General features: G+C 42.9%; 2 protein-coding genes across 4 annotated transcripts in view; one reads left to right on the forward strand and one right to left on the reverse strand.

The window, feature by feature from the left end:
- Nucleotides 1-19,858, reverse strand: part of Grp170 (hypoxia up-regulated Grp170 co-chaperone protein) — a 534,702-nt gene extending 514,844 nt beyond the window's left edge. Inside the window, exon 1 of the mRNA XM_084606342.1 lies at nt 19,844-19,858. The gene's annotated coding sequence lies outside the window, so the exon portion shown is untranslated. The remainder of the gene's footprint in view (nt 1-19,843) is intronic.
- Nucleotides 1-24,893, forward strand: part of LOC146185400 (semaphorin-5A-like) — a 143,419-nt gene extending 118,526 nt beyond the window's left edge. For 2 of the 3 annotated variants that reach the window (XM_084606338.1, XM_084606339.1), the window contains exons 7-20: nt 288-501; nt 1,100-1,188; nt 4,500-4,699; nt 5,293-5,428; nt 5,718-5,830; nt 6,626-6,827; nt 7,321-7,397; nt 9,605-9,741; nt 11,286-11,453; nt 12,701-12,874; nt 14,099-14,470; nt 14,759-14,941; nt 20,776-20,937; nt 22,370-24,893. In XM_084606338.1, the coding sequence (XP_084462464.1) occupies nt 288-501; nt 1,100-1,188; nt 4,500-4,699; nt 5,293-5,428; nt 5,718-5,830; nt 6,626-6,827; nt 7,321-7,397; nt 9,605-9,741; nt 11,286-11,453; nt 12,701-12,874; nt 14,099-14,470; nt 14,759-14,941; nt 20,776-20,937; nt 22,370-22,710 (2,568 nt within the window). In that variant the 3' untranslated portion in view covers nt 22,711-24,893. Of the gene's footprint in view, nt 1-287; nt 502-1,099; nt 1,189-4,499; nt 4,700-5,292; nt 5,429-5,717; nt 5,831-6,625; nt 6,828-7,320; nt 7,398-9,604; nt 9,742-11,285; nt 11,454-12,700; nt 12,875-14,098; nt 14,471-14,758; nt 14,942-18,107; nt 18,288-20,775; nt 20,938-22,369 lie in introns of all 3 variants that reach the window. The other variant, XM_084606340.1, reaches the window with a different exon arrangement.
- Nucleotides 24,894-25,088: the final 195 nt, after the last annotated feature.

Raw genomic sequence — 25,088 nt, forward strand, 5'->3', positions numbered from 1 at the left:
GTTAAGGTGACGAAAACTATGTGAACTAAAAATTGCACTTTTACAGCATTGTTTACTTTCATCCCAGGGGGTATACACTACAGATCTATGCTCTGTCACCAAAAAACAGCTCTTATTTATACATCTAGTTTGTTTAATTTTAAGGCTGATGCTAACTTCTCTTACCTGCACCGTTCCGGTGACGCAGGTTATATAGGTGCAGTCCTCTCCATCTGACTGTATTTCGCTCAGTTGTTTCTGATGGTAGCAGACACAGTGTGCACTCCCTCTTGCCTTTGTTTGAACAGATCAACTCACTAGTCACTGTAAGGGAGAAAGTGGATGGTATGGGCAAGGCACCCTACAGCCCACACTCCAACAGCACGATGCTGATGACTGTGCAAGGAGACTACTACGTTGCATCACCGCTCGACTTCTCGGCGAGAGACTATGCCCTGTACCGCATTATGGGCCGGGAACGCTCTTTGCGGACACCCATCTACGACCACAAGTGGCTTAGCGGTGCGTCTGAAAGGCCATTCTTGTGACCTTGATGCACACTGTTATTAAACTATACATTCCGCATGTTTTGATAGCAGATCTGAATGTTAATAGAGCTTCAAAGCTTGTGACAGTTATTTCCTACTTGAATAATTTTGTGAGCCTTGAACATTGCTTACTTTATCCTTCACTGTGTCAAGGTTTTACTTTTATTTGCCACACCTAATTTTTTCTTTTCTTACTCCTCAGTCATTTATTTAGAGGCAATTTGCATGTCACAGCATGAATCCCGGCATGACTGTAAAAGTGGTGTTTACACCATATGCTGTATTGCAGTTCACAGGTCACTAGTATATACCTATACACACGTTTAAGGCATTTGCATGCTGCAAAGCATACAACACACAACTGCAGATGTTTTGATGACCTCCCAAAGATTTCCTGCTCAGTAACAAAGTAAGATGCAGTAGTAATGTAACATCAAAGGATATTTTGTGGAAATTTTGCATACTAGCCAGTTTTGTGTAACTCTTGCCTCAAAAGACAGGCAGGTGCCTGGTGACTTGCTGTGTGCATGTTACTGCAGTTGCAGTGTTGAAAATGCTTCTTCTTCTTGCAGAGCCAAACTTTGTCGGCTCCTTTGAGATTGGCGAGTTTGTCTACATTTTCTACAGAGAGTCTGCTGTTGAATACATGAACTGTGGCAAGGTGAGCACAGCCATCATTTTGCAGAGTGGTTCTGATCAGAAATGAAATGCTTAATTCAGATTCACATCAGTTGTGCCATTATACTTAATACTAGGAAACAATGTCTTTCAAGAGTGAAATTAGTTTATCACAACAATCAGTATCTTTTTTTTTTTTTTTCTAAATATCTTTTTCTGCAGTGTTCCTAAGATACCAACTTCAGTGCTGAGGTAATAAATTTCACATTTTTCTGCAAACTGTATGCTTTCTTTTCCACTATTTAGGCCTGTACTACCAGCAACAGATGAAACATAAATAAAACTGGAATTCCAAAGCTTAAGCACAAACGTATTAGCTCCTGGACAGTCTTAGAAATTAAATTAACCTGCGCTAGTGATGATTCTCTCCAAGTTAAAATCTCATGTATTCGTTTGCATTTAATTGGTCTTGTTTGCCTTTAATTTGTACTTGTAACTGCGATTGTAAAAATGCAAAAACCATAAGACTACCTTCTGATAAGGAGAGCGGCTTTCGCTCCTGGTTAGTGCCACTTAATCCAAAGCAAACCGAATGAACACATTTTACAATAAAAGAAAAAAATAATGATCTTTATTTGAATGATTTTTGAATTTTAGGTAAAATTGAAGCAAGAAGAGATATCTAAAGAGCAGTGCTAGACACCGAACATTGCACATATTTTTAATATAGAGGAACACAATTAATCTCCTAACTAAACCAATGGCACATTGTACCTAGACTCGTATAGGGGCAGTGTTTTATGGTGAGCTTTTATGGTGCCATTCTGAGCTGTGTTACCTGCCTTGTAGTGCGCTCAAAGTATCAGTTTTCAAAAATCTGTCGCCAACAAAGAAACAAGGTCAGAAAGTAACAAGGGAGTAATTGCTTGTTAACGTCCGCCGAAGCAGAGTCATACAGCTACATACAAAGGAAGGCTGTATAGATTTCAGAGAAACTTTGTGGTTGAAAAGAAAAAAAAACTAAAGATAAGGCTTAGACGCTTAAGAATGCAAAAATGTAGGAGTATGATATGTTTATAATCGCATGCAGGGAATATTTTATAGTGAGGCTTTTGACACGCACAAGTTTTAGTTGCACGTTTGATTCCTTGTACTGATGTGCAATGCATTGCTATACACTAATCACCACTCTGTTTTTGCCTATCTTCTCTCACCTGTTTTGGTTTCAATAGGTCAGCTATACTATGATGTCAAAGTTGCATATAGGTTGCATGAGAGATAAAAAGAAAACTGCGATATAATCATTGCTTCTTCACTCATAATTCAGGCTCCTGAGTTAGGCTAGTTTTAGCATTATAGTGAATGAAAATGAAGATTAAGCGACTATACCACACTTCTTTCCTCACATGAACTATATGCAACTTTAATGTCATGGCCATCACTTGGTTATTGAAACTGAAAGAAATGAGAAGGAAAAATTTGATTATGAATTGTTTTGTGGTCGTAGGCGAATACCATGGGGTGATCCATGCACAGTAATGTCTTGCGTATCATTGGCAAGAACACATTTTTTGCTGCTGTTGTATTTGGTGTGTGTCTTTGAGTGCTGATCAAACATAGATTATCACAAGATGGGACTAGTAAGGATGTCGCCTTGCGGTTTAGGATTCGAGCTCAGGACCATCACCTCTCTGGGGCAGTTGTCTATAAACTGAGCTAACCAAGATGAGTAGCTGGCTAGATGATAGGGCCACAGCACATTGATGAATAACTTTAAGTGGGAACGAGGTTGGTATAATACTTTACGGAAATGCCCCTAGGTGGAGTAGAATTCAAAATAAGGGAGTGATTACTAAGCAACGTAAATACCAAGCACAACCATAAAGCTACCAAGGAAAACTATACAGTTTTCACAGAAGCTTCATAGTTGAAGAAAAATTTTGCAGTTATAACTGACTATCATTAGTACATTTTGCTGAGTACAGCGTCAATTGAGGGCACTGTATGAGATGGCACAGATCTATAAATAACTTATAATCCACGTCAAAGGCCTGTCGTGTAATTCTTGCCAATATCGAAGAAATCCAGCTGCTAAAATTAAAATGCAAAAAATTGAAGTCATTTCCAAGGAACTGCAAAGTGAAGTCATGTATCATGGTTAACAACTGAAAAACTCCTGAACCTTTGTTTTCTTAGTTATATGTAGCGCTTAATTGCGGCAGTGCGTGTTGCACTAAGTTGTAGCGTGTACCACACAGAAAGTTAAACCTAAACATAATTTCTAGCCATCACCTGAGGAAAAAATTTTGTCCTTTATTTCACAGTCACCGCATCCCATTTAATCCCGCATTCCTTTTAAGGAAAACATGCACTTGTCCATTTTTCAAATTCTTCAACGTTCCTCAGGAATGCCAATTTTTTATGTCAACTATAGTTATCTTGACATCTAACCTTGTGTTTGGCGCACGATAGCCATAGTTGCATTTGCACCATTAAGCTCCATATAACTAACTAATTTCTAGCCATCTGGGTCGAGCTTTTTTCAAAGTTGTGGCGGCTGCCCTAGAACTTTTCTTTTTTTTTTTTTTACTTAGGATGTCATTAACATATTTGTTTTTTAGATATCCTCTAAGAAAAATGATCTATAAAAACATACTGTCCTAAATGATAGGGATGCACTTTCATCAGTCATGCTCACTTGCTATTGTAAAACAATGAGGACAGGTGCTTTACAACACTGCAACACTGGCCTCACACCTTTGGCCCCACCGGGGTAGCAGTGGTTAGGGCGCTTGACTACTGTGCCAAAGGATGCGGAATCGAATCTCGGCCTCGGCTGCCACTTTTTGATGGAGGCGAAAAGCAAGGCGCCCATATGCTGTGCAATGTCAGTGCATGTTAAAGAACCCCAGGTGGTTGAAATTCTCAGAGCCCTCCACTACGGCATATCTCACAGCCCGAGTTGTTTTGGGACGTTAAACCCCGCAAACCAAACGAAACCTTTGGATTTCTGCTGCTTACCAAGATGATCCATGAAGGAACATCTGAAGAGCACACGCTTTGCATCTGAATATGATGTTGCCAATTCAGTACACTGTTGGTGTTGTCAGAAGCTGCACTCACTCTCCTACTTTTGAAGTATGTCACCATTGGTGGGGTTATACTGAAAAGCGTTGTGCACAATCTGAGAAAAGTGGCATCCCAAACCATTCTCCTGAATATAGCTCCCTTCAGTTTGGTCAGTTAACCAAAAAGTTATACCCCACACGCCAGGAGGTAAAACACTGAGATCCCTGGCGCATTTGTTTTTTCAACGACAGTGCCCATACTGACATGTGCATTGCCACTGTGCAGGCCGTGTACTCACGGGTGGCTCGGGTGTGCAAAAACGACCAAGGCGGCCAGGTGATCCTCAAGGAAAACTGGACCACATTCCTCAAAGCTCGGCTGAATTGCTCCTTGCCGGGTCTCTTCCCATTCTACTACAACGAGATTCAGAGCGTCCACTACATTGAGAAAGAGCAGCTCTTCTACGCATCATTTACGACGGGAGAGTAAGTACAACGTTCTGCTGTTGTCAACACATTACAAAAGACTGAGTGTACTCTCAGTGAAGCAGCCTTCACCGGAATCACATAGAATCACATTCCAGTAGATGTGAGCACAGAATCACGTTCCAGTAGATGTGAGTGGGGAGTCTTGTTCATGAAGTAATTGCTGTTCAGTGTGGGATTAAAAAGTAATCTGAGACTCTGTTCTCTGCACAATAGATACAGCATGTTCCTTACATAACAGGCTCCTTACCACCCTTAGATTCATTTTCTCTCATCCATGATTGTTGTCATCGTCGGTGATGCAACATCACTGCAAGAAAAAAAGTGTTCTGAAGGAAAGGAGTCAATTCACAAGTGTCGCATGCTCATATTCTCTTCTCTGTGCATAAATGTGCTTGAATGTCCTGTAAGTGGTCTTGCGTTTTATATGCGTGGTAATAAAGGGGTGTAGAAAAATGGTTTCCCAGATACGACAACTCAAGCACTAGTGGAAAACATAGGGAAAGAATGTGTACCGAATATTAGAAGAAAAAATGTTGCCAGCTCGCGCATTGGCTCACGCCTCGTGTACCTCTGCTTTTTTTCCGCTGTAGGAACAGCATCTATGGCTCGGCAATATGTGTCTTTAATATGTCGGCCATCAAGCGTGCATTTGAAGGCCCCTTGAAGTACCAGTCCACCCAGAAGTCTGCCTGGGAACGGTCGCCAACCAACAGCCAACAGTTTCAGGTACAGTGTCGTGTTGCCAGCTGCTGCTTGTGGCAGTTTCCTGCATTAATTATTCTCGGTTTATTGTAGTGGCTGGTTGGGGAAGTTAATCACATACACACACAAAAAAAATATATATATATATTGCATCCGAAGGATAGGTAAAGAAAAGTTTTCGATTTGCAATTTACAGTGTCCACAATGAACATGTTGTACTGACTAGAACGAAAAGTAGTAAACACGCTCTCTCGTCACCTTTTGGTGATATGCCAAAGTTTTGTAACATGTGTTCATCTTTAATATTTTGCAGTGTGGCATGGTTGAGGACAATGAGCGCGTCATTGCTGCTCAGAAATACCAATTGACTGATGAGGCTGTGCAACCAGCAAGTCGGAAGCCTTTGTATACTGGCGAGTTGGAAAGGTAGGTAGCCAAGATGCCCTTGTCGTTTTGGATAAGAGAGTGTAAATAAGAAGGTCTTCCTCTCAAATGTATCCAGCATTTCCAGTAAATGTCACACTTGTGACAACAGTACAGAAGGTGAGAAAACAGCAAAAGGCTTCCAAAGAAAACTGTTTATCGGGCAATCTTGCACCTGAAAAGGACGGAACAGTTTGGCGGTGGTAGTAGAAGCAAGTGCGCTTGACAGTCATTGAAAATCAATCACTGGCAGCTCGATCGACCGCGCTCAATCTCAAGATAGCAAAGAAGTTTTTTAGTTAAGTATGAAAAGCATGGGAAACACCTATGACAATCTCGAGCATGTTAGAAACAATTTAACATGGCTGTTGCCGTGCCAACTAAACCTCACTCCCTCTTGCGTTACTAAGTGACAAGTCCGTGTGTGTTTGTAGCTTTGAGCATAAACAAACAAGCAAACACTTAAAGTTGCCTTGTTAGAGTGATAGAGCTAAATAAATTTAAAACGAGATTTTTGCAAAGTACTGCATAGCTTATGGTAGTACTAGAGGACAACTAAGAATAACCTAAATTTTTTAGTACTAGTGTGTCTTAACTTTTTTATGTTGCAAGTCAACCAAAACACACCATGGGTGTCAGGAGGATTACTTGCTCTTCACAAAGTTAAATTTTCCTTTTGCTTTGGTGTACTTTGACACTTGAACATAGCATATGCTTTGGGATGTAACAAAGTATTGTTGCAGGCATAAAATCTTTGTACTGTTATGCCTAAGCATACCCTTAAATATTCTTTTCCAGGCTGACTCACATAACAGTCGACGTGGTACCCACAAAGTATAGCTTCGATGGCGTCCATGTCATCTTCGCAGCCAATCTGGAAGGTGCGATCAAAAAACTGGTGGTGATCCCAGGTCTCCTTGAAACCTGTCTTATTGAAGAAATTCATCCTTTCCCACTGAGGGAGCGGCACATATTTACCATGAAGCTCCTGAAGGACACAGTAAGTTTACTGTGAATGTCTTTAGAGATTCACCTGCCCATGCTTGCTGCACATGCATGCTTTCTGCAGTCACCATGACCCCTTGCTATGTCATTACTGCACTGCGATGTGGGTAGCAACCTTTCAGTAAATACCTACGGTGTGCAGATAATGCACTTTCTTTAATGGCCGCTTCACAATTCGATTTTCTGCTGTTGCCTGGTGTGAATGCTAAAGAGGAGCATAGTGGAGAGCACTTAAGGCATTCAAACGAATGCTTTCACTAAACAAAACACTTTCAACCGACCTGCCATGTGGTGAGATAAATAATTTTTCACAGCCATGTAGCAGATAGAATATGTGAGCTTTTATGATAAACCTTTCCCATTTCTGATGAAGAGAGCAGCAGTGAAAAGCTGGAATCAACAGTTAATGCAAGTTATAAAGCCAAAGCTTTCGGTGATGTTTGATGTCCGTGCTGACTAGAAATGCATATTTCTTGTGCACATTTTAGAGCTCACTTTACTTGGGCACAGACAAGGAGGTTCTTCGTATCTCTGTTCATCGTTGTGACCAGTACAGGAGTGAAGAGTAAGTATGAAAATTGTTGTTCCTCTCTGCTTGACTGGGCTTTTACTGCTGGCCAGTACATCAATGGAAAAATAGTTCAGAAATAATGCTGAAAAGGGGATTTTTTGTTGAACTAAATTGACAGGCAGTGCTCTGTTTCTAGGAGTGCCAGGAACAAACATATTGCTCAGTTTCCCTTTTTGCAAGCTGAGCTACACTGCCTCTAAGCATTTAATATTTGAAGGGCAATAACACTGGCATGAGGCAGTTTTTAAAATATGAAATATGTGCATATTTTGTGAAAAAAAAAATACATATAGTACAGATCATGACATTTTGCCAAAAGGTGGGTTCATAAGGATTCATCATCATGCATGTATGTATGCTTACCTATTTCTTGTTTTCTTCACTTGTTTTTCACGTACACATATATAGTACATAGACTTAACATCATCATCATACATACCTCTGCAAAATCATAAGTGTTCACTAAGGCTTGACTACTCAAAAGTTTGCTCAACCTGCAGGCCCATTCAAACTGCACAGTGACATAGGTCGGTCTCGCCAATCTTGTGAACTCAAACTCGCTTAGACTCACTCGAATTCATTCCAACTCACGACTTATCTGAAGGCGACCACTTGTTACGACTCATAATCGACTCACTTCGACTCCCAACTTATCTGGGCTCACTCACTCATTTCGAGCCAAAACTCACCTGACCCACTTATTCGTTTTGATTCTCAACTCACGTACCTGACTCACTCACTCATTTCTACTCACGACTCATCTCGACTCATTTATTTTACGCTCACTTTTTGAGACTCATGACTCATCTGGACTCACTCGCTCATTTGGGTTCACTCGCTTGGACTCGCACATTAGGCTTACTGAGCCGAGCCCAAGTAGCACCAACCATGGAAGTTATCTTTAGTTAGCAGGCTACATTTTTGTGTTTCAAGCACCTTAGCTGATTGCTTTCATAATGAAGGCGAAGTGCCGTTCATGATTTTTACGTTACGCAATATAATTAGGAGGATGCTTAAGCTTCACCAAGGGTAGACACGATAGTGCCTTTAACATAGCCTTTTCATTCAGCTAATTTTCGGCATTGGTAGACTAGCACAGAGTTTGGAAAAATGTTAAACAAGTCTTGAGCTGGTTTATTTTTTGGGGAAAGGAAGGCCCTTTATCTGTCTCACTCCTAGGTGGACACCTACACTTACAATGAATGCCATACAATTGGAGGTACACATACATGCCACTGGTTCAAATACCTGTTGCAGACAAATACCTGTTGTAGACTAGCCTCCGATTTGACTAGCAAGCATAGAAAAGCGCCCACCATTGTCACAAAAACAGAGGTCATGGTCTGAATGCGAGTCCAGTCTCACTAATGACTCAAGTTAGGAATGTAAGCCTGAGTGAGCCCATGTGAGTGGACGTATAAGTGATTGCAACCAGCTTATGCCATCATGAACGAGGTGGGTCGCCAGTCTGCAGTAAACACCAGCAAGAGTGCATATATATCGACCACCTAGGGATCTTTAATGTCAGCACACGTTAAAGATCCCCAGGTGGTCGAAATTCCTCCGTAGCCCTCCACTAAAGCTCCCCTTTCTCTCTTTCCACTTTCAGTCCCACCTTTCTCCCTTCCCTTAAGGCAGAGTTCAGGTGTCCGCAGAACAAGTGTGATAAATATTGCGCCCTTCCTTTCCTGTGAACCAATTATTTATATTACATATACACTTACGGGTAATAGAAGACATTTGTACTTACCACAAGAGTGAACTTTTATCCTTCTGGGCTCCTTGCACTTTTGTGCAACATAAGATTTTCCTCCCTGCAATGAAAGGCATTCTTGTGGAAAACTATCACATCACTTCTAGAGCATTCTGTAGAATGCAACATGTTTTCTTTGTGTTCAGTTTCAACATTTAATTTACTGACCCTTCAGGGCAAGTGTATTGTGTTTAACTTTGACTTAATACTTAATGGGTGCCATCAAAATACCTCTTTACATATGCCAAGTGCTCACATGAGTAACAACAATTATTATTCCTTAGTCATGAGCCCTTGGCATGCAGCACGATTTATTCAGGAGCCTTCCTGATCTGTAATATTCTTTGCAACTTGCGTCCTTTAGTACCGTTACTTATAGCTGTGCATCACTGCAAATTGCTGAAGATGCATGCACCTCACTGGTGCCATGCATTCTTTTCTTGGTCAGGTCTTGCCTAGGATCCATGGACCCGTATTGTGGCTGGAACAAACACCAGCTGGCGTGCACAACCGCACCACACCTCAACCATCTGAGTCTCGACTGGAAGCAGCACCACGCAGCATGCCCTGACAGCAATGTACCCGGTCAGTTGCATTTCTGTTCTGGCCTATTCACATGACGTCACTGACCGACTTTACCCAACTGCACAGGGCAGTGTGATTTGTGCTATTGCCATGGCAACAACAGTATTGATCTGGCCTTGCAAGCTCATACAAGCACATATTAGGGCGGGTGTCTGAGAGAAACTCCCCACTTTTGGGTTTGTGCTTCTGAATTGCCTGATAATGACCAGCATTGCAACTGATAGCCGACTGCTTAAAGTTCACAGAAACAGCACACCCAATCAAATCGGTTCCCTTATGCAAGCCATGCCTGGCATTCAAGCCACTCAAACTTGGGTACAACCCATCCAGCAGTGTTAGCACAGGAATAGCAGGTGCTGTGATGTTTATGAATGCCGTTTGTATACAAATGACATATATCTGGTAACGGGCATATCCCTTATTGTAGATCCTTTACTGCAGCTGATGCTTTTATGTCAGGTTCTATTGCGCATTTGCGAGGGTAGGTACCGTAATGCTTTCATGTGCAAAAGCAAGAATCGAATTGTTTAGTAAGTTTACTTAGAAGCTGTGTTCTAAAGAGGGATGTAAGGAATACAGTGCAAAACAGGAGCTGCAGGACTTGGGCTTCTTGTCGCCTGTGCCTTATTTTTTTGCATATACCCCAAAAGCACTTGATCAACATCACGAGGTAGCTTTCATCTATTGAAAAGCCAGTTCTCGAGCGGCTACTTATAGTTATCGATATGATAAAGTTAGGTTATGTGTTCTGGATTTAAGTAGTGTGCCGCAGTTGTGTTAGCACGTTAACAAGCAACTAACTCCAATTCTCAGCTTATATTTAATAACCTTCAGAAATGGTAGAAATTGCACATTCCTGGCTATACTTGGATAGTGCTTGACCGAAAAAAATAAAAACGTCTTCATGTTTGAGAGCTCCACGCTAATTTTTTAAAGCAAAGCTTTGCCAGCCCCAATGCTTGAAAGAGCTGTCGGTAGGGTTACCACTTTCATGGTAAGAATGTCCAGCTGTTCTTCAGCAGCAGTATGAAGAGAGCGGGATCATATGGAAAGGGAAAGGGAGAGGTGCAGCGCTTCAAATCATGGATGCAAGGGGAATAGTCGTGAGAGTATAACATCATCGTTCGACATTCGTGCCAAGGACACCCTTTACGTATTCCTTCTTGTATTTACGTGTCAGTACACACATGGAGAGTGTACCATCTGCATCAGCTTGGTGTGCGAGCGGGCGCCTTCCCCACGTTCTCTGCATGCCAGGCATTTTTTGTGTGCGTGGTGGTGCGTCTCCCCTACAGCCGCAATGCCGAGTCGACATGTGTGATGTTTTGAAGAAACGTGTGTTCTTAGAGTAAGTCTCGATTCCATTGGCAACGCAACAGAAACCACCGAAGTCCAATCCGAAATGCCTCTTGGTATGTGATCCGAGTGTTACGCGCCGACAAACGAGCTTTGTGAATGAATTCCAGCGTGTGAGTGCTTGCATAAGCACTGCAGTGAGGGCCGTGCCGGTACTGTAGGATACAATGTTCTTTATGTGCTCACAGTTGATGGCGGCTGGAGTATCTGGAGTCCATGGGAGGAGTGTGACCAAGTCGGCAAAGATGCCCCCGGTGACAGGTGCCTCTGCCGGTCACGAGAGTGTAGCAGCCCTACACCGGCCAATGGTGGAAAGCCTTGCGAGGGTTCGTCTATGGAAGTCACCAACTGCACACGTGAGTGCCACTCGGCAAAAGGAATCGAAACTGCAGTACAGCTTGCAATGAAATGAAACAAAGAATGGAGTGGATGCTTGCGGCTTTGTCGCACTGAAGTTTTCTCAATGCCAGATAGTTGTAATAATGTGCATATTATTGTGAAACAACATTATAGAATGTACCACAATGCTGTTTTGTATTTGTTATAGAAAAAAAAATGCCAGATGAACAAATGAAATCAACGCTGCTAACATGGATCATACCACGATGCTTTCATGTCACCAGGCTTTCATAGAACTTAATGCGAGACTTTCTTTTTAAAGCTATTCAAATTAGTGGTGCATACTGAAAAATTTTGATGGCAGCGGGAGCCATCTGATGAAAGCAAGTGTTCTTTCTGTTTTTCTAAATGGAGCGTATCCTCTCGGGTGATATTTGTGTGCCTTCATAACAAAGGCGGGCTAAAATCTGGTGCTCAGGCATCTTTTCAAAAAGTTAGCAGCACTTGCAAAACAAAAAGCACACACACACAAGCCTCTGGATTGCTTTTGACTATTGCTGTTTCATTAGACTACACTGAGATGACCTTGTGAGTGTTTTTCAGCAGCATTGAAGCATGCCTGCCACAGCTAGGAGGTAAACATAAAACTCTTAAACACACATCCACCATGCAAATAGTGAAAGCAAAAATGCAAACATACAGAAAAAGCAACTAACCTTGTCATTAAAACTATATGTTTGCTTTAAACCAAAGCTGACATTGCACCATAAAAATTCTCATCACCATCAGGTGTGCGTTTACAAATTTTTATTCCTACGCAATACAACTCGAGTCTTGCAACTGCTCCCTTTGGCAGTATAACCTACTGCTTCAACAATGGAATGCTCGGATGTCACTTCAGCTTTTTACAGGCGGTCTTAATAAAGGTCAATGAAGCATTGCACCAAAATTTATATTCTGTTTAGGTCTGTCAAAGTTACAGTAGGGTTCTGATGCCACAAATTTGATCACATAAAGAGTGAGGAACTAAATGCATTAAACAAGCAAGATTTGAAAAAGTGCTACAGGAAGAGCTCTATTAGATGATAAGCTGTGATGTCACCTTTTTTTTTTTTTTTCCCCCACGGTATACACCCATTCAAAAATATTTCACATTTTTGCCTACAAGAGAGAACAAATGAAACATCGGTTTCCTTTTCACCTTTTTTGAAGCAAGGTTCTACAGGTATGACTCTGCAAATTCTTTTGGCCTACCTGTCCACAGAGAACGGCCAATGGACGGAGTGGTCCGGCTGGTCCGCATGCTCACATACATGCGGCTTGGCTGTAAAAGTCCGCCGGAGGACGTGTGGAAATCCAAGCCCCAAGCATGGTGGTCGCGTCTGCCTGGGGCCAGAGCAAGAACAGATTTACTGCACTTCAAACCCACCCTGTCCAGGTGACGATCACTTTCGGAGCTACTGATAATAACTATGTGATCACCACTGCACATGGGGCATTTGTCCACTCATGGAGAAACATTTCCAGTGGCTTATCGCATTAATGTATCACATGAGTGTATCTTTGTTTTAATTACACGCAGCAAATAATACATGTGTTGTTTTACAGTTTTCCAAAATTAGGCCTGTATCCCAGCTTGCGTATTTTTCGAGAATGTCCCTTTTAGCAACACCTGATATGTTGAAACACAGGAGGTGGATAAGGTGGCTTTGGGATATGGGCCATGGTACACTGTTAATCTATAGATTCTGGCTGATTGATGTCCACAGTGTAGCGCTTCTAGCAAAATTCTAACCGTTGCACTTTATCCCAAATGGAATGTAATTGCGTTGCAAACTGAATGCTGCGACTGAATAGTGAACTAATCTCATTTGTTTTCTGCGCAAAGCATACCAAAATTTGAGAGCATCATGTGTCAGTGTTACAAGCTCTTGTCAGTGGCCCCTCTCAGTTGCTGATCCTCATTTACTATATATTGCCCCCTCACCAACATGCACTTTGCTACTCGCCTAATCCCTTCCCCATGTCTGACAGCAAACCTTCTCGATTAACCCGGGATTTGTCTATGCATCGCCGGCACTGCCTGCGGGTTCTCCAATGGGAGCCTTAACTCCGTCGTGCTGAAATTTAGCAGTTATAATCAGCACCAAAATAAATTCGGTACCATTGATATGCAATGCTATGATAGCGATTACAGCATGACATCTAAAACGGCTATTTTCAGTTCATTTAAGGTTTTCATGCAATTGGCATAGCCTGCCTTTGTGGAACATTGTGGGAGAAAGGATTTAAAGACCATTTTTTTCCTCTGGGGAAACTTTTCATGGTAGAGGTTACAGTTCTTGACACTCAAGTTGCAACATTCATTTGATCAACTGTGGACCTAATTTGGCCCTATTCTAGATGTATGAAATTACCCCTGTTGAGATCTTGCACATGATACATAAAAATGAAGGGACATTAGTATACAGTCCACACGCATATTCAACATTTATTGTGTTGGTTTTCATCATCTTTATGTTGTCTATCTAAAACCTGTGCAGTGCTAATTTCTAGATGTGCCTTCCAAACCAATTCTCATATATAGCCTCTGCTCAGCTCAAGTCAGTGTCTATCTTGCTGTTCATTAATGTTTTTAAAAACTTCCATTTCTTGCATGTAGCACCACCTACACCCACAGCCCGTGAAAACACCTGGTCAGAGTGGAGCGTGTGGAGCGAGTGCTCAGCCCAGTGTGGCAGTGGCTTCCAGTGGCGGCGGCGACGCTGTGACTCACCCCGCGGCCGTGAGGGCTGCGGTGGTGGTTGCGAGTTTGACTACCGCGCTTGCAACACGCATGCTTGCCCCGAGACACGGAAGAGCTCAAACTGGACGGCATGGGTGCGCGTCAATGCAACGCGAGATGGATACTTTGAGCAGCGCTTTCGATTCACCTGCCGTGCCAATGTTGCTGAGAGCTCAATGCTCAGGGTCGGAAGCGTCAAGAAGGAGGAGCGCTACTGTCACGAGTCAGCAAAGAGCTGCATGGACTCTGGTGAGTGATAAACAAAGTATCCTTGAAAGGAGGTCCACAAACATTGTGCTCTTGGCGACATCAAGCACAAAGTCATTGAGGCCGCATTTCACATATTTCACGAGGATGCTGTAATGAGGTTGAAGTCATAGTAAATGTGCAAGATTATATAATTAGGAAGCCTTCCATTAGCACGCTTTAACTACTAAGAAGAGTATCATGGTTTTGGCTACTCACAGTTTTAGCATAGATTAGAATCTTTTCCCATTAAATGTTGACTTTATATGTTTCCCCTCTGCACCTTTACAGCATACCTGAACATTGATGGTGACTGGTCCGAGTGGGGCGAATGGTCTCAGTGCTCGGTGCCATGTGGAGGTGGCATTCAGCACAGGGAGAGGCTGTGCGACAACCCGCGGCCCTCTGGCACGGGTGCCAACTGCCAAGGCCCATCCAGGGAGGAGCGAGACTGCAACATCCACCAGTGTCAAAGTGAGCTGCAGTGCCTGCTAACCTCTTTAACTAGTCCCGTGCATGCCTCCACTGTCATCAGCGGGTTGCTGGCAGCACTTGGAACATGCAATAGACTGCAGCATGGAATGACATTGAGCACGTGGATAAAAAGGAATAATTGCATAATAATAATAATAATAGTAATCCATTGAGACTGGCTTCATTTCATCAGGAAATTCATCACAAATGAGTGCCTAAAGAGCTACTAATTGAGAGAAGTTTTACAGTTGCCATACACGTCAGCAGCGCTGTCATATGCATCTCTTGACAAGATCAAAAATTTGTAGCAAATATGGTAACTGGAATCGCCTCGAATATTGTGCTTTGCACAAGGAGTTCTTTCTGCCCAAGTGTGTTTGGTGGAAGCTGCCCGTTATTCAGCATACGAAAGCAGTGTCATGAAGCACATGCGAGACAATGTTAAAGGTCTCCAAACCAGGCTAAGAAAATAAAAGCAAGTGAGCACAATGTGCACAGTGCATATTTACAGTCATATTCATCATAGTTTGGCTCCACATTTTGCAGGGAGCACACAGACTTGTTTAAAAGTTCATGCATATTTACTATAGTACAAAACCATGAAACTGCTGATACCAGATTACCCCTGCGGACAAAAGTAAATGGAGCACGGTATTTGCTTCTACAATTGAAACTGGTAGTCATACTACGTGCAAACCGGTAGTAGATGCCAGTGCCCTCTTATTTGGATGAATACTGTTTTCTTATTTCCAGTGCAGAAGGCGTGATTTCAATTTGAACGAAAAAGCGTACTCCGTTTACTTATGTCCGCACCTGTACAGTACTCACGGATTGAAATAGGACACTCGGAGCGCAAGCCTTGCAGCGCCACGCAGGCAGTGTGGTAAACAACAGGCCGGCTTATTGGCGACCGGAAGGAGCAGTTCTGCTTTTTAGATGTTCTCCCGCTCGCGCTATACCAGAATGCAGCCCCTTGGTTTCATGAGCATCCACGGGCAGCGCTGCATGCAGCGACGGCCACGCGCTCCGAGTGTCCTATTTCAATCCGTGAGTACTGTACATCATGCTGCCATTCATTTAAAGCTTCACAAGGTCTCAGCAGGTACGGTTAGAAACGAAAATTTTCCATGCGGAAAAACGTTATAATATAGAGCAAAGTGGGGGAAAAAAACATTCCACCAAGAATCGAAATAAAATCGGGAGTAGCATTAGATTCTGAGGCCTTATGTACATTCCGATTCCACACATATCTCACTGCATGCCCAAAAGTGTGATTTTGACTTACACGTAAGCCAAATAATATCACCACAGTTGTTTTGTCATTGGAAGCATGTATATAAAGGCTGTGATATACCGATAGGCACTAATTCTTACTTGCATTGTGGATTGCTTGAGAGTTGCAAAGAAGGAGGAAGATCCTCTAATGGCACCTGGTGACGTTAGAACTGTGATGGTTTATGAGAGCGTTATGCATTGCCTTACCATTCTGGTGCATATATGGCAGTGGGCGCAAAGATAACATGCACGCATGCAATTTAATGAGTACAACTTGAGTGGTACACACAGTCACAAAAGGTGCATGCATACATGTGCGCTTTAGCATGAAGTGTGCAAATTATTTGCACAGAGCTCGTAAGTACTAATTCATAAAGGACCTTGATTATATAAGGTGCCAAGACATCATTAGCCAATTGACTGAGGCTGCAACCTGATCTAGGTGCAGCTCATTATTTACAATTCCACATAATGACCTGAAGCGACTGCAGTTTCAAGTTAGAAGATAAGTGTATGCATCATTAAGGTTACAAGAATTTCAGAGGAAAACGACCACAGCAAGCAGATCTGTGCTACACTTTCTCTTAGTGTAATGTGCAAAGTTCCATCTGAATGGAGGGTCCAAAGAAATAAATTGAGCCTTTTCCTTGCTATCTGCGCAATATTAATTTAAAACCACGTGACTACTTTCTGCTGTCCACTGCTTTTGGGCACTACTGTATTCCTGAAAGCCTGCTTTCTCTTTTCAAATGCGTGCATGTTGCTTGCAAACAAGCTTGCTTGCTTTTTCACTGTGCATGCAAGATGTGTCAGAGTGTAACAGAGTTTAAAGTGGCCCTTGTTTCTGGAAACACGTCAGAAGCAATGTTCGGGTGCACGTCTTCTAAAAATGCATGAATCAACACTTCACAAAACTTTTTCTAAGATAATGAAGTAACTAGTCATGCTTTTAAACAGAGTTGCAAAGTACTGTTTTTATGTTAATGCCAACCTTTTACTGCATACCCTGTAATGCAGTGAGTGGTTTCTATCACAGCGTACTTTAGAACTATTTAAATGTGGCGCAATCCATCCAAACCACAGCTTCCATTACAAAAAATTAGGGCAACCTTTAATTTTGCACAAACGCTATTACCATATAAACCATATATAGGTCGAGCAGGAGTATAAGTCGACTTTCTCTATTTGAAGTGAAAAAATAGGAGGGGTAAAAAAAAAATGCCGAAGCGCATATATTTACAATATCGGCTGCGTCCCTGCGTAACCGGAGCTACCATCTCAATCCAAACTTTCAGCAGCGTCGTCGGAAGATGCAGCATTCCTTGAAAAGTTGCACGTGAGCAGCTGAGCTTGTCCACATCAATACCGCACAGAAATATTTCTGAAACACCAAACTGTCGCTAAGTGAGCGGCCATGTTAACATTTGCTTCTGCAAACTCCCACTTTTTCTGGAAAGCTGCTGTAAACTGCTTTCACATGCCGCTATTCATTGCCAACAAGAAATTATATAGGTCAAACGAAAGAGTGCAAGCGAAGACAAATACACTGGGGACTGAAAAAAATACAACTGTACTGCTTTGGCTGTCCGTTCATGAGTAGGCGTTTCATATGCTGCCAGACTGTGCCACGCGTTCTACTAAAGACCACTATATAAGACGAAGGGCGACTTTAGCTCGCTTTTTCCAGGCAAAAATCTCGACTTTTATTTCGGTTTACACATAGGTAGATGCATCTGTAGCAATCGTGTCTTTGATATTGAGCTGCTTTGTGCTTGACTGCGGTGTTGGCTTTCTTCTTCTTTTCTGTTTCCCTCTGTCCCTTTCTTTTTTTTTTTTTTTCCTCCCCACTCTCTCTGCCTTCCTGCATTCGGCCATGCTTTCTGGGGCAAAGGCGAATGGTCCTGTTGGTCCGAGTACAGTGCGTGCTCTGTGACTTGCGGAGCTGGTGGCACCAAAACGCGCACACGCACGTGCCTAAGAGAGCCTGGCTCAGGCACCGAGTCTGGTGCATGCCAGGGTGATGCCATGGAAGTGGTGCCTTGCAATGCAACATTTCCTTGCCCATCTTCAGGTGAGCACTGCAACAGGGCTATCCTTGCACGTGACCATGAGTCTGTCGCTGTTGTGCTTACTAAGTCTGACCCATTGCAAGCAGTACTGGTGGAAGGTAACAATGGTCACCATGGTGTTTTGCAGCTGTAGAAATTCATGTTGCTAGACACTCTTTGATGACAGAATAAAAGAAGGCCGAAGCTAATGCTTCAATGCGGTGCAAAAACAGTCGATTATCAAGACAGCTCAGAGTTCCCCAAGCGCAGCTGGTGTTGTGATGTTTGAGTGGCGATAACACAGCTGTGTGCTTTGCTTATTCCACCAGCCTTTCTAGAAATGCAGCTGTTAAGTACTACTCGTAGAGGCATGGGTTGCAGCTGATATTATCTGAGCAAGGGAGGATTTGTGCCCCTTTCTTTGGAACATTGTTTCGACAAAGGTGTCCACAATGTTGCCCCTCACGGCTTCCAAAGACTGTAAAAACGTTGCCATTCATTTTCCAGGCTTCGCAGAGGCTTCTTTGAGAGACGGTCTCATTTGGCAGTACAGGGCGCCTGTTGAAATGCAGTCTGACCTTTACAGAAAGTGGTACTTGGTGCCTTTTACACAGTGTGCACAAATGAAATGCAGATGGTAAACACTGACATCCATCCTGCGAACACCGCATAAGATTATTTAAAAACTGCTATGTTTGCATGACATACTGATGTGCTGAATTTTAATTTGATTGAGTTATGCAAGGATGCCAACTGTAGACTGCAACACAGCTTTACAGTTATGAAGCCCTGTTTACATGAACCCGACAGCGGGTGTTGAGTTGAGTGGACTCGACCCTGCTGGGTTTGCATGAACCCGACCCGACGAGCGCTTAGACGAGCAGCGGTTATGGTGGTACCTCACATTGAGGCAAAGAACAAGTAGACTGCATTTCGTTTTTTTTTTTCCAGCACATTTTTAGCGTTTTCGTACACTAATGACTCGCGGAGGTCATGCGACTCGATTCGTCACGGAGGACAGCAATTGTTCGGATCTCCCCCTCTGTGGCAAATCAGTAGCGCGACGTCCTTGAGTCGCCAGTGTGAATGCGGCCATACTGTTGTCCTCTACCACCGTGCCCCGACTCAACTCGACCACGTTTACATGCTTCCTGTAGCGGGGTTGAATCAAGTCAACCCATCCCCTGTGCCGGAGTTGGCTTGACTCAACCCCTCAACTTCTTGACCCAATATAACCTGACAGCATTTACATGAACCCTGCGATCGATTTTCGACCCGATAACTCAACCCACTCCTGTCGGGTCCATGTAAACACAGCTACAGTAGTAGCAATGTCATCAATTTATGTATATCAGCTTTTTCAGCTGCTTGAATACAGATGCATGTCTCCTTTATTGATTATACCCCGAAAGAACTTTCTGCGGCTCCGCAGAGAACAGTTCATCAGCTTCCAGACCTCTGTGATGAGCTCATAAGTGTGTAATAAAGAGAGAAAACGTTTATCGCATGACCCAGCTTAAGAAGACGAGATACTGGGAGCTGTCAAGGCAAATTCCTCGCTTCAACTGCAGAATCACAAAATTATATTACGTCCTTTAGCATCAATTTAGCATCAATTTAGAGATACTTGGCTTTTGAACCTTGAACAGCAAGCATGCACTCTTGCTCGCAAAAAATAATAACAATAATTCTCCAAAGCAGTTTCTAAAGCTTTCAATCACTGAAACTGTCAGCCATAGGCACATACATGTTAACACAGGCAGAAGCCCTGACATACACTTCACTTTTGCTCCCTTACCTCGGTAGGAATGCAACTGTGAGTCACGGCTGGTGTGTGCAACAGTACCACATGTACTTTAAACACCATTAATGAGCTTGATACAACAGACAGCTGTATGTTAAGCTGCATTGATATCTTCACACAATAGTGTTAAAGGCCCCATTCTCTAGAAAATCCAGCATTGGCGTCACGAGTAGGTGAAAAATTAGGAGCATACCTTTGGCAGGTGTAGTTGGCAGGTGACATGGCCAAACAGTGAATGGTTGGCGGGCTTTGATGTCACAAGGCAATATGACATGGCGCAAGCTGCCAATAAGTAGCTCCTTTGAGACAGGATGATGAGATGAGAACCAAACCGTCTGGGACCCTCGAATCCCTTGTTGCACTGCTCTACCCCTAGATCAGGCAGGCATGTTCATATGGCTTGGATAAGGCAGGCCTTTGTATCTATGTCGTAGTTCTTCACACAATATGGTAGCTTATGACTGCCCTAATGAGCATGTGTGAGATAACAAAAACGCATATTAAGAGACTAATTATTAAGCAAGCAGCAGAGTGCGTGTGCGCGAACAAGGAGCCGCAAGGGGAGCTGTAGATGGGAGCCATCAATGCTGTCGCATCATTTCATTTTCAGCAGATACAACTTCTTGTTATGCTGGTTTATAAGTGGAGCACTACAAAGAGATTCAACATTAATACTAACCAAACAACTCACTGCTCGTTTACTGCAGAACCGGAGGAAGAAGAGTGGACCGAGTGGTCTGTGTGGTCCCTGTGTGATCACAACAATGAGCAGCACCGCCGCCGGACATGCATGATTCTTGACCCCAGCCCTATTCAGTGCCGGGGATCGACTCGCGAGAGCCGCATGTGCATTGCCGGTCAGGAAACAGGTGAGTCTTAAAAGGGTCGTCGGAAAAATGTAGCAGCAGTTTCCAACAAGAGTTTTCCATTTGCCATACTATTCCTAAGTACCCTTGGTGAATGTATAGAATGGATGAGAAGAGTTAGCGAGTGGTGGCTGCACAGTTCAATGTCAGCAAGCACAACCTGACAGTACATAGCCACATTTTTCATTCTATGCAGTTTCACTAGACAACATAGGTTTAACCTTTTTTTTTTTTTTTTTTTATGCAGTGTGCCACAGAAGTAAGTTTCGAGATAAGCAAGTGTGTTAAAAGAAAATAATATCCTCCAGGACAGAGGCACTGTTTATGCACAGGCACCACGCAGAACTTCATCAGGCATTTTTGAGCCGAAAACAAAAGCATGAAAAAAACAAAAGGTCAGCACGCTTGCCCTTCTCCATGAGAAATATTTAAATAAATATTAACTGTGTTTTTACAGCTTGCAGCATTTGGAGGACTTGAGATATGCAGTGCTTATTGTATATTGTTTTCCTTTGCATCTCGTTTCTTCATCCTTTCACTGCATGTCTCAGATTGCATTGTACACTTCACAACAAGCTAGGCCTCCAAAACGTCTCAACCTAAGAGCTCATCAAATGCAAGAAGTTCACATTTGCAGTCATACTTGCCATGTGGTAGCTCACTCACCATCCTAACAGCTACGTCAGTACTTTTAGACCTTTTCACGAGCCTCGGCGAAACCGGTTTGACTGGGCTGTGGGGCAGGTTAGGGAGAGATAATCCTCAACCTTTCCTTTGCTAGCAGCACAGCCCAGTATTCGATATGGCAACGCCCACGACCACTTTTTGAAAAGGTGTATACAGAGCATTTGAATACACATGTCAAATAGCAGAGCACGCTACGGTTACATACCAGTGCACTATGATGTTAATACTGAAGGTGCTTTTGGCACCTAGTTTGGAAAACAGTGGTTTCAAGTTGACCGCCTGTCTCTGGAGACGAGCTTCGGTTACATACCACTTTCTTTGTGTAACGGAGTACAACCACATCCTCAACTGGTGCATGTAAATCACTTCAGCAAATTCCTAAGCATATCCCTCCCACCGCCAGTGAACTTTAAAATAACTGAGAAAGATAAAGAAATGAAGATGGTGACTGGTACTGACAAAAGATACATGTGAAGAAGAAATAAGGAAATGGGCAAATATTTCTCGTGCTGATTTGAAACCTGTATTTGGGGGAGAGCGAGAAAGCATAAGGACGTAAATTTGGTCACTTTTTTTTTTTTTTTTTTTTTTTTTAAACTGACCTTAATGTTGTGCCTGAAGGGACTTTGTCCATTGTGTGATATCACATCTCTCTCTCAAATGTTGCGCGTCTGCTTGGGGGTTTTGAATTCTTCCTCCTACTTCTTAGTCAAAGAGAAATTACTAAAATGAACTACTGTTGTTGCAGTTGCAGCTGCGCCCAGTCTGGAGGAACAGCGGGACAGTGGCTGCAGTGGCATTCGAACTGAACATCTTGTGGGTGCTTGCATCACGTGCTTGGTCCTAGGTGTACTCGTGGGAGCTCTGGGCATGTACCGCTACATGAAACGTCACCAGAGCCGCGACCCTCTGGCACCGAAACACCTGGGCACACCTCTAGTGCAGGCGGAGGGCAACACTTATGTGCCGCACTCCCAGTACAAGAATAACTTCTCCACTCTGACAACATCACCTGGAAAGTTCCCAAAGGAAGCCACCATCAAGCGCAATGGCTTCAGGGCACAGATACATTCAGACCACAACTTCTGATGCCCCAAGGGTGGACAGGACACAAGTCACTGACCAACGTCTCCTCCAACGGTGCAAGTTTAACAGCACAAAAAGACCCTTAGTAGGATGAAGGAGAGGACAGTTTTTGACTTTCATGCCCAGTCTGGGTAGGCCAAGGCCCAGCACATAAATAGGCTGCGAAAGAGATTTTCTAGCATTGCGCCTACTCAGCTCACAGACCTATCAAAAGAAAAGGTGCCACATCAGTCATACTGTTTAGAAGCAACAGGGTGGAGAATGGATGGGTGTTGAAGCCCATGCTAAGACTATATATGTCTTCAAGTGAGACTATTCGTTTGGCATAACGCGGGCGGAAGGAATGCCAGCATTGCAGCTGTCATCGAGTGAGACAATCGAGCTCAATTTGGCTACCTTTAGAAGTGCCTCATATCAAATTTTACATGTATGGCTACTTTTTGTACAAAAACCTTTATCGTAGCTCACATAGCACTTTGAGCTCAAAGCATTCCACCATACATGGAGTCCTATGACCATTGGTGTTCATGAAAAAAATGACACTTAGATCAAAGAAAGCAAGAGATCATCCTCTGGCATCAGCATTGCAGCTATTCATCAAATATGGTGCCTTATAACAGCATCCCATCTAAACCACACAGATGCAGCAAAAAGGCTGGAACTGCTCGAAAATGCTCACTGTAATTTGAAGCGAATGTGCCTTGAAAACAGTGAACGTGTGGGACTGTGTGAAAGTGTCTGTGAACTATGCCAGGACCACAAGCAACATATACTTGTGCTAGCACTGCCAGAGATGAAGACTGTGTTCAAAAGCCATGCCACAGCAGTGGCAGTACTGTGCACATGTGCAGCAACAATGTTTTTTTTACAAGTGCCTAAGAACAGGTCTGACTGGACAGCAAGGCATCGAGGTCATATGTGCATTTTTGTTATGTGTTCACAAGACCCTGTGTGCTGACACTAGAGGAAGCATTAAGCCACCAACTGTTTTTGTGCCAGCCTCATCATGTTCCCGGACAAAGTGCAAAAGACAATTTCACAGAATATCGCATCTTGCCATCATTTCTTGATTATGCCTGTAGGACAAGGAAGCATGTGCAAAACAAGGGACAATAATCCACACTAAGTCAGTTGGTCAATTCAGAGAATTTTGCGATTACAGTGACAATGTTCATGTGCCGAAGTGTTCGATATTAACATGCAGCTACACTGATGTATGCTTGTATTTTGATCTTGCCTGATTCCATGCTTCCTTTGAGAGCTCACTTGAAGATTCAGCCGATATGGAAGCAATCAAGCTTTTGCTGTTCAGGCAATCAGCAACTTCCCTACACATGCCCCTTGTTTTTCTGAAAGCATGTTAATCCATGCAGAATTCTTAAATCACTTTTTCCCCTACTGATGACTACCAAAAATAACTGCCACATTTACTCGCCCTCAACCCCTGCCACCCCCCCCCAAGTTCTAATCATAGAAAAGGATAACTGCTCATCTATAATTTGTCATTTTTTCAAGTCGTGTGAAAGGTCCAGTGCTGACCAGGCAAAGTGACTGCCTAACAAGCTATGCCAGTAAGTTCGCTTACACCGACAGCTTGCAGGGGATTTAATGACTCAATCTGACTTAAAAGGGACCAAGACTGCATTTGTGTTTGTACATAGTATGTGTGCCTGTAGATATGCTTTAGTTGTGAGTCTGTACAGATAGTAGTCACTTTTATGGTGCATGTGAAAGGTCATAGTATAGATTACAGATTATTGAGCTCTTTGACATATGTGCCAAATCATCTCCTATCACTTCTACTGTCAGCGTCCTGGATTTGTCAAAGACAGCAGGGTGCACCTTGGCATACTATTTAAGACGGAAGGAAAGCAAAAACAGTCATTTTTCGCATCAAGTGAACATTGAATGAAAACCCTATTTGCTGATTCATATGTATTAGCAACACTGTGCGCCTTGTAATGCTGTACTGATGGCAGTGCAGTCACCGATCTTCTTAAATGCTTTCATTTCATAAGATGTGAAGAACCCTAATATTTTTTATTTTTTTCCCCCCCACAAATTTGTTTTGGTGTTGCCTGTAAAGTGCTGTCAACCTTACACTCATGAAGATGCCTCCTTTCTTTTTTTCCATTTGTCTTACTAAAAACATTGGAACGAAAAAAAAAATATATATATATATATATATATATATATGCGTGATAGTTTCTTTGCTCGTTCCTTCCTGCACACCGTGCACGATACTTGTATTTCACGAAAGATAGTGCCGCAGTTATTTCATGTTTTCGAAAAGTTTTTTTTCTTCAACTACACCTACAGTTCCATATTAATGGTAACTCAAAGCTTCTCTACACTGCGTTTTAAAGAGAAAATGAGCACAA

The sequence above is a fragment of the Amblyomma maculatum genome, chromosome 6 (assembly GCF_055883805.1).
Source record: "Amblyomma maculatum isolate TAMU_Amacu chromosome 6, ASM5588380v1, whole genome shotgun sequence".
Lineage (NCBI taxonomy): Eukaryota > Metazoa > Arthropoda > Arachnida > Ixodida > Ixodidae > Amblyomma > Amblyomma maculatum.